The following is a 9,926-nucleotide window of genomic DNA, read 5'->3' as shown; positions in this document are numbered from 1 at the left end:
CTTATTATGGCCCTTTTCAGAATGGCATTGAGTTACTATAATGATTATTGATGTGTTTTATCACAGTTAGTAAATGTAGAGCTCATTGTAATAACTTGATGTCCTGCTGCTGGATATCCTAACCTAGAGATATCTGTCAAAGTGTATTTAATAATTGATTTATGTTTTGAATGATCTATTAATATATCTATCTATAGTAACTAAAAGCTGTCAAATAAATGCAGTGGAGTAAAAAGTACAATACTGGTTTCCAAATTGTAGTGGAGTTGAAGTATAAAGCAGCATAAACTGAGACGTATTGGCATACAAAAATAGTTAAAGTACCAAAAGTAAAAGTACTTACTGTGCTGGGGCCTGGCTGGGGCCTGGTCCTGGATTTGAACCTTTTGTCCCGTCTTATTCCTAATAAAACATTCTACATCATACCACAATATTCTACAATACAAGCATTCATAAAATAAATGGCCAATAGTCTCTTCTTGTAGATTACAAAATGTACAGGAATTAATATATTAGACCTCTTTAAATTACACCCCATTATAAGTGTCTGGAAGCATCATCAGAGTGAGACGTCTTTAATTGTTATCTCCTTATCGGTGTCTGGAAGCATCATCAGAGTGAGACGTCTTTAATTGTTATCTCCTTATCGGTGTCTGGAAGCATCATCAGAGTGAGACGTCTTTAATTGTTATCTCCTTATCGGTGTCTGGAAACATCATCAGAGTGAGACCTCTTCTCTTCCCTCTATCTCTGCCGGCTGCGGCCACGTCATCAGACGCAACAACATCAAAGATGGCGGCGTCTGTCCGGGAGAAGCAGACAGGTTCGTCAAACTCTTTATTTCCCCTCTTAACGGTTATTTTCCAGCCGCAGACAGCGACTGTAACCGGGGGAAGACAGTCTAACGGACCCGGTGTTTGAACCGAAGGATTCATTGATGACTGTCCTGCTGCTAATCAGCTAACGAAGCTAACCAAATGAGCCGCTAGTTGAGCTTCTTAACAAACGTTACAGAAACAGAAACTCATAATACTTCCCCTCCACTCACAGATGAATTAACTGATCAACTAACCAGACTGTGCACTAGTTAAGATGTACGTTAACTAGCAGCATAGCTTGTTAGCTTGCTAGGTTTGTAATGCCAATGTTAGCTAACTAGGTGAAGCTAGCCTGTTGCTAACCTGTGATTTGTTACAATTCTGAGTATTTAAGTGCTTCGGGATTTGTATTAAATACCTAATTATATCTGAGTATAACTTTAGAACGCTGTTGTTGTGATGTGGCTACACTTAAACGTGAATTATGTACATTTTAAGCAACCAATAAACCAGAATACTTAATTGTGACTGATAAGAAATACATGTCAGAAGCCATTTTTTACAAGAGATAATAGGTAAGAAAAACTATATATATATATATATATATTTAAGGTTGGATGTGTTGAATAAACAGAGGCTTTCAATGTTCTTTCAACCAGGACTGTGGTTGAGTTTAAATAGTTCTGCATTTCCACAAAATGTAAAAGATCAGCTGTATCATGGGAGGACAAAACCACAAAAATGTGTTTCAGTCTATTACCGATATCTTTACTTGAATTGTATTTAAGTACCTCAGGATTCCTATTAAAAACCTAATTATACCTTTTAAAACGATGTTGTTTGTAGCAAATTACACAATATTCTTCATTGTAACTGATAAGAAATACATGTCGGAAGACAGTTTACACAAGATAATCTGTAAACATTAAGACATATCTGTAAGGTTGAATAAGCAGAGGCACTTTCTGTTGGTTTTACCAGGAATATAAGTCATTTCAAATATTTATTTTTCCCCAATTGAACATATCTGCTATATTAAGGGTGAGCATCAGTCTTAATTACAACATTTTTACTGACCGAATGACCAAAAAAAAAGCACATCAAGTTAATTTGGGGCAGAATGTGCTCACAAGATGACTACAGAATATTAATGTCAGAGTTTCTCCACTCTTGTTTAAGATGTAAATACAATAATATTGATCCACCTAACCCCAACACTGTAGCATAGAATATATATATAATATTGCATATATCTTCTGCAATGTGCTGTTTGTGTCTCTGGCTGTAAACGGTTTGTGTTTTTTACCTGCAGTCGCCCTGAAGCGGATGCTGAACTTCAACGCTCCTCCTCTGAAGAACTCAGCAGCGGAGCCAGTATGGAAGGTAACAACACACTCAATATTTGTCACATCAAAGTAAAACACATGTTGTATATAATAATGTAATTCAAACATTTGAGTTAAGAGCATAGAAAGGTATTTCTGCTTTTCTTTTGTTCAGAGATGTCCTGATTTGGTTTCCATTCACTTTGATTAACATAACATTTTGGGATGTTCCTGATCTATGACAAACACAATTACCACTTTGTCAGGTTTCCCACATATATAAAAAATAATCTTATGGTATTTAATCGTAAAAATCAGTTTAAGTGTGTCATGTTATGTGTGTGTGCAGGTGTTGATCTACGACAGGTTTGGCCAGGACATCATCTCCCCTCTGCTGACCGTCAAAGAGCTGAGAGACATGGGCATCACTCTGCACCTGTAAGACACACACACACACACACACACACACACACACACACACACACACACACACACACACACACATGTGTTTACATAAAGAGAACGCATGTCTAAAACTCAAACCGGTCCTCACAAAACATGTTTTTTTTTAAGTTGCTTAACCTGCTGTTCGAGGTGTTATATTTCGTGTGTGTGTTTCTTTTAGTCTGCTTCACTCGGACAGAGATCCAATCCCGGACGTTCCTGCCATCTTCTTCGTCATGCCCACAGAGGAGAACATTGACAGGATATGCCAGGTACACCCACACACACGCACGCGCGCTACGTTTGTGCCATTAGACAATCAATTGGCTATTGTTATTATAGACACATGCATTTTCAAGCATTTGGACTACCTATGTTGTAAATGTATTATCTCTTGGATTTACACACGGCATCTATTGCACGTCTGTCTGTCCTGAGAGAGGGATCCTCCTCTGTTGCTCTCCCCGAGGTTTATAACATTTCCCCATTAACTGTGGGGTTTCTTTGGAAGTGTTTCCTTGTACGATGTGAGGGTCTTAAGGACAGAGGGTGTCGTATTGTCGTGTTGATATTCTGTACAAACTGTACATTTGGGATATTGCGCTATATAAATAAACATTGATTGATTGATTCTGTTATGTCCATTTCTAGTAAGGGATAGTGTTAATGATTTTCTGTGTGTGTGCAGGACCTGAGGAACCAGCTGTACGAGTCGTACTACATGAACTTCATCTCTGCCATCAGCAGGAGTAAACTGGAGGACATCGCCAGCGCCGCTCTGGCTGCTAACGCTGTCACTCAAGTTACCAAGGTGACCATTGTTACCCTCGTACATCATTCTGTGCATTCATAATGATATTGTCTCAGAGCACCAGAGCTCCTTGGATTCAGAAATGAAGAGGAACTAAGATTTATGTATCTGATGATTCTGTATTTTTATCTAATTTTTGTAAATGAACAATTCCCCTCTGCACTGTCCAATGTCAGCAGGAGCAGTGTTAAATGAAGAACTGATCATTGGTGTGTGTGTGTGTGTGTGTGTGTTTCAGGTGTATGATCAGTACCTGAACTTCATCACTCTGGAGGACGACATGTTCACCCTCTGCCATCAAAACAAAGAGCTCATCTCCTACCACGGTAACACACACAGGAGTGGGAGGGTTACTTAAATACAAAATATATTCTTATGTAATTAATAGCTATTCATGTCTAACTATTCCTGAATGGCTTGTGATTGGTTTGTTCATATCCATAAGAACAAACGATCAATGCTTCCCTTTTGGTCCAAACCAAAGATGTTATAACATGGATTTAATACAAATACTTGTCTCCCCTCCAGCCATTAACAGAGCAGACATCCAGGACACAGACATGGAGGCCATCATGGACACCATCGTGGACAGTCTCTTTTGTTTCTTCGTCACTCTGGGTGAGTTTGTGTGAGCTGGAAAGGAATCGTTACCCATCTTAAAATATTGTTTAATTGTTTATTTCAGGCAGAAATGACCTGCTTAAACTCACCTGGTTTTTAATCCGGATTGAAGCAGTTTTTTATAACTGTAATCTTGTTTTACAATTGTATTTGTTCAGTGTGGTTTTGTTTCTGTCCACCAGGTGGCAGTGTTCACTTTAATCTCTGTCTGTAATTAACAATCTTTTTTTAACTTCTTAAATTCTTGGATGCTGCAACACTCAGAGTCCTTGAAGTTGTTTTTAATATTTCCATATGTTTAGCAAATACTATATATAGAATGAGAAGTAAAAATACCACAAAATGTGTTCTGATTATACGAAAGTCTTGAAATCTGGTACATTAATTATTTGGGAAATGGTACAACTTTGAAGTTTCACAAGAAAATATATTTTAGCCACGGTTTGACCCATTTTGTACATTTCTTCAGATTCATCTTGATTTCAGTTGCAAGACAAGTGTGTTTTGTTGTTGTTTTTGTTGTTCAGGTGCAGTACCGATCATTCGCTGTCCCCGTGGAAACGCAGCTGAGATGGTTGCCGTGGTGAGTTGACGTTCAATGACAAATCATCAACTATTTCATTCAGTTTTATATTTAATTTCTCTCTCTTTTGAAAGTAAACTAGCGTGTGTGTGTGTGTGTGTGTGTGTGTGTGTGTGTGTCTCTCTGTGTGTGTGTCTCTCTGTGTGTGTGTGTCTCTCTGTGTGTGTGTGTCTCTCTGTGTGTCTCTGTGTGTGTGTGTGTGTGTGTGTCTCTCTGTGTGTGTGTGTGTGTGTGTCTCTCTGTGTGTGTGTGTCTCTCTGTGTGTCTCTCTGTGTGTGTGTGTCTCTCTGTGTGTCTCTCTGTGTGTGTGTGTGTCTCTCTGTGTGTGTGTGTGTCTCTCTGTGTGTGTGTGTCTCTCTGTGTGTGTGTGTGTGTGTCTCTCTGTGTGTGTCTCTCTGTGTGTGTGTGTCTCTCTGTGTGTGTGTGTGTGTGTGTGTGTGTGTGTGTGTGTGTGTGTGTGTGTGTCTCTCTCTGTGTGTGTCTCTGTGTGTGTGTGTGTCTCTCTGTGTGTGTGTGTGTGTGTGTGTGTCTGTGTGTGTGTGTGTCTCTCTGTGTGTGTGTGTGTGTGTTGTAGAAGTTGGATAAGAAGCTCAGAGAGAACTTGCGGGATGCCAGAAACAGTCTCTTCACGGGAGACAACATGGCCACCGGACAATTTAGGTAAACACTCTGTTAAAAAAAACCTGTCACAAATGATAAAACTGAGATCATGGGAAACTCAACTTCCCAGAATGCAGTGCTGTATGAGTTCAGAGGTGGGCTCTTTGTCTCATGACTCTTTTTGTATCTTCTCCAGTTTCCAGAGGCCTCTGTTCGTTCTGGCGGATCGTAACGTGGACATGGCCACGCCCCTCCACCACACCTGGACCTATCAGGCGCTGATCCACGACGTCCTGGTGAGCTGTCAATCATCTCTCTCATATTGTATGGATGCCTTAGAAAACATGAATACAACCACCTACATTTGAGTCAGATTTTCTTTTCCTAACTTGTGTAAATGTACGTGTAAATACTCTGTGACTTCCTGTCTGTGTCACCCAGTTCAGCTGAGTGGCTCATTGGTGTGTTTTGAATAGTTTTTGGACATTAATGGAGCTCTTTGGCCCAGAGGAAGAAGATAATGAGGCTTTGATACTCACACCATACTTGGTAGTAGATACACTCACTGTGGGTTTTGGTCTGGACGTGTGTGTGTAGGAACAAATATTTCAAAATTGACCTTCAACCTTTAAAATTAAACATGAAGCAGCTACATCTGTTTGAGGTTTGATGGGAGAACATTGTCATCACACACACACACACACACACACACACACACACTCTCTAATTCATGTAGAGCCAGAGTGCTGTCAGCTTCTGAGGTCAAAGCTGACAGCACTGGAATGTAGAGGTACATGGATGTGTTATGTAACGCGTCATCAGCACACACACACACACACACACACACACACACCACAGTCACACACACACAGTCACACACACACACACACACACACAGTCACACACACACACACACACACACAGTCACACAGTCACACAGACACACACAGTCACACACAGTCACACACAGTCACACAGTCACACAGACACACACAGTCACACAGACACACACAGTCACACACACAGTCACACACACAGTCACACACACACACACACACACACACACACACACACACACACAGACACACACACACTTACTGGGCCCAGCAGAGTAACATTTGGCAAGTGCAGTGTGAAAGCATCTTAACGAGTCCTTACATTCACATTCATCTCCTGGACTAATTGTCCTTCAAAAGGAACAACATATATTACATATAAACGTAAACATATGAATGCTTTGTTATGGTATGTTAAGGAATATCCATTGAAAAATGTGCTCCTGAAGACACCTACTTTAGCAGGAACCACTGCAGAGGGGCTTTTGAGCACTTTGCCATGTGTTTACATCTGTGGACAGATTTCTTTCATTTCAACCGTGCAACATCACACACCTCTACAGATGTGCATTTGGAATTACAATGAAAGCCCTCCAATTCACAGTCCTGGCTCAATCTGGAGTCAAGGTCCTCTACAGGTGTTACAATGGGATTAAATTAAAGGGGACCTATCATGCAAAATGCACTTGTGTACGTCTTGTCTACATGAATATGTGTCCCCGGTGTTCCAGGGAACTCACCAAGTGTCAGAAAACACAACCCTCTCTATTTTCCTCCATACCCAAATCTCTAAAAAAGGGGCTGCAACGGATCTGATAAAAACTGATCCAGATTTGAACACTGTCCTGACGTCAGGACGGTGGCGCTACGGCTATTGGGCCAACTCCACCAATCAGGAGGAGACAGCCACGGCCATTGCCGTTCGAAAGCGCTGGAGACGCTGTAGTACATATGCCAGGCCTGTAAGTGGTGCTGTTCTCACTGAATCTGCCCTTGCTAAAACAGAGCTGACATTTTTCAAATTGAGCGAAATGAGGCATGGCTAAAATGCATGATCTGTTTGGTATAAGAAAAAAAAAAAGTATAAATATGCCTTATATAGGTATGGTCCTACACTATATTATTCAAATATAGCATGATAGGTCCTCTTTAAGGCAGAGGTTGAAGATAGGTGTGGTCCAAATAAAGGCACTGGAATGTTAGATAAATGGCTATCACTAATAGTGGAAAAGCTGGTTTCCCTAAAAGGACTGCCCACTGTTCCCTGTAGTGTGTTCTATAGGTTTTAGTGCATGTAAATGGTCTGCAAAGGCTAAAAGGCCCGTGTTCCCTCCAGAGGGAGTTATATGACCCCTTTAACGTGTGGTTTATTCATTTGTCTTTTTTCGATATGCAAGTCTACTATTTTTACTTTGACCTTTTATCTACACTCTCCCTTCTCGTTGCTGTAAATATCCCCGCTGTGGGACATAAAAAGTATTTCTGATTCCTGAACCGAGCCAAAGCAGGAGTTGTTGCTAACATGACTAACCCTCGGCGTTAAAAAATGTCTTGTTTAAGGAATTATTTAAAAACAGCCGCCAGCATCGTGATTGAAATCGGAGCGTTGCCGCACCAGAGCCAAGAAACCGACACGTCTAACGTTTGTTTTTGGAAACAGGTGACATGACGTTGCTCCATCTTTAGACTCATTTCTTACATCTGGTCCAGGATCCAGACTGTCATCTAGTTTCCGCTCTTTTGACGGCGTGTCCAGATGGCGTAACTCTCTGGTCTCTTTCCTATAAACATGTCTGAAAGCAGCCGCCTGCCACCCAGCAGGAGACAGGATCCCAAAACTAAATCACCTCTCATCCCTCGGCTGTTCCCATAATAATTCCCAGAGATATTATGATCTGCTGCTGAGGATCTGTTCCCCGCCGCCTCTGAGGTGGTGTCTTTGGTTTTGGGACTTCTTCCCAGATATCTTTAACACATCAGGGCTTCATGTGCTGGTCCTGGATCAGATATCATATTCATTAAGTGTCCCAGAATCACTTGTAGGATTTTAAGTTAAATTATGACATCTTTTTCTTAAGACTTAAAGTGTGTGTGTGTGTGTGTGTGTGTGTGTGTGTGTGTGTGTGTGTGTGTGTGTGTGTGTGTGTGTGTGTGTGTGTGAGTAGTGTGTGTGGTGTGTGTGCTGTGTGTGTGTGTGGTGTGTGTGTGTGTGGTGTGTGTGTGTGTGTGTGTGTGGTGTGTGTGTGTGTGTGTGTGTGTGTTGTGTGAAGGTGTGTGTGATGGTGTGAAGGTGTGTGTGTTGTGTGTGTGTTGTGTGTGTGTGTGTGTGTGTGTGGTCGTGTGTGTGTGTGTGTGTGTGTGGTGTGTGTGTGTGTGTGGTGTGTGTGTGTGTGTGTGTGTGTGTGTGTGTGTGTGTGTGTGTGTGTGTGTGTGTGTGTGTGTGTGTGTGTGTGTGTGTGCATTCCCATGGAATATAACAAGTGTATCTCGAGCGGTTTCTCAAACTACCTACCCCACCTTTAAGTGAAGGCTTTTATTCACACTGGGCCACACACACACACACACATTAGCTTTGGAAGATGTTCTGACAAGTCCAGTAGATTGGTGTTGATTCACGTTTAGTGTTGTTTGTTTATCCTTCTCTCTCTGTGTGTGTGTGTATAAATAACTTGCCTTGCCTTGTTGAGGACTGGTACTTTTAGCTTCTGGTAGAATATGGACTGAAAACTCAATGATTTCAGTCAATAAATGCCAACAAATCCCCATATTTATATATATTATATATGTTCTGCTTTTCTCCCACCAGGATACCAGCTGAACCCCCCCCCCAGGGTGGTGAATTTGGAGGAGGGGGCGGGGGGGGGGATCCGTCTCCTGCCGGCGCCAGACCAAAGAAGAAGAACAGGAAGACGTACGACCTGACGGGAGCCGACAGGTTCTGGCAGAAACACAAGGGCAGGTGAGACTTTGGGAGGAGGCTGGATTTCATTCCTTTAGTTTTGGTACAGGCTTTCAACATTAGCTCCTCAGTAATATTAGCTCTTCCAATAGCATGGTAGTGTTTCATTGCTTTGTGCCTGTCAGGTTTCTGGTCCTTATTATAATCTTTATTGATATATTTGGTTTAATTTCCCTTCCATATATGTGCGCTCTTTCCCACGTTATTACATGGTTTAGTTGAATACTCGATTCTGATTGTCAATTCAGAACACGTGACACGTTGTTAATCCAGAACAGACAGACCGCTGTCAAGGACTTATTGACCGTTGTTAAGGACGCTCACATCTGCACAAAGAAGTCCGGTCGATTGAACTGTATACAGTTTTGGCTGAAAAGCAAACTGACAAGAAAACAGCGGAGAAGTAACGGGGCAGAAAACCCTCCTTTTTACGCAGCGGCCCAGACATAGACATCAAACGGCGACACATATTCAGTGTGCAGTTCCTTTGGCATTAGGGCAGGGGTATCTAGATACTTTCCAAGGTTTGACATAATGAATTGTGCTACTTTTAAAGCAAGCAACGATGTTTTCAAATCTGTAATCAAAAGCTCCGCCTTCCTGCCGTTGCGTTGCTACGTTTTTTTTTTCAAACGGTAACAACGGACTATTTTCCTTAGCGGATGCATGTCAATTTAAATCAATACATACAACTATTTTTTTAAATCAATAAAATCATTTCTAAATCCATAAAAGCATTTCAATTAATAGTGGGAGTCATATCATTACTTTGTTGAGAATGTGGCCGTGTATAAGCGGGATAATGTGCAGCGACTTGGTCATTATGGAGAACACCTTCATGCAGATCTAGATCCCTCCGCTTGGCGTCAGGCTCCTGATCTGCCTGTCGCTGTTCTTTTCCCCATAATGACCGCGTCGCTGCACATTAG

The 9,926-nt window shown here is 41.5% G+C and overlaps 1 protein-coding gene across 1 annotated transcript in view; it reads left to right on the top strand.

Annotated features, from left to right (window-relative positions):
- The first annotated feature begins 722 nt into the window (after nucleotides 1–722).
- The window catches only part of scfd1 (sec1 family domain containing 1), a 39,556-nt gene continuing 30,352 nt past the window's right edge, over nucleotides 723–9,926 (top strand). The window contains exons 1-10 of the mRNA XM_034113451.1: nucleotides 723–823; nucleotides 2,131–2,201; nucleotides 2,493–2,581; nucleotides 2,769–2,859; nucleotides 3,276–3,398; nucleotides 3,637–3,724; nucleotides 3,927–4,016; nucleotides 4,547–4,602; nucleotides 5,177–5,262; nucleotides 5,399–5,498. Coding sequence (XP_033969342.1) covers nucleotides 793–823; nucleotides 2,131–2,201; nucleotides 2,493–2,581; nucleotides 2,769–2,859; nucleotides 3,276–3,398; nucleotides 3,637–3,724; nucleotides 3,927–4,016; nucleotides 4,547–4,602; nucleotides 5,177–5,262; nucleotides 5,399–5,498 — 825 coding nt within the window. The 5' untranslated portion in view covers nucleotides 723–792. The remainder of the gene's footprint in view (nucleotides 824–2,130; nucleotides 2,202–2,492; nucleotides 2,582–2,768; nucleotides 2,860–3,275; nucleotides 3,399–3,636; nucleotides 3,725–3,926; nucleotides 4,017–4,546; nucleotides 4,603–5,176; nucleotides 5,263–5,398; nucleotides 5,499–9,926) is intronic.

The sequence above is a fragment of the Trematomus bernacchii genome, unplaced genomic scaffold (genome assembly GCF_902827165.1).
Source record: "Trematomus bernacchii unplaced genomic scaffold, fTreBer1.1, whole genome shotgun sequence".
Taxonomy (NCBI): Eukaryota; Metazoa; Chordata; class Actinopteri; order Perciformes; family Nototheniidae; genus Trematomus; species Trematomus bernacchii.
This window is presented reverse-complemented; position numbering and strand designations above follow the sequence as displayed.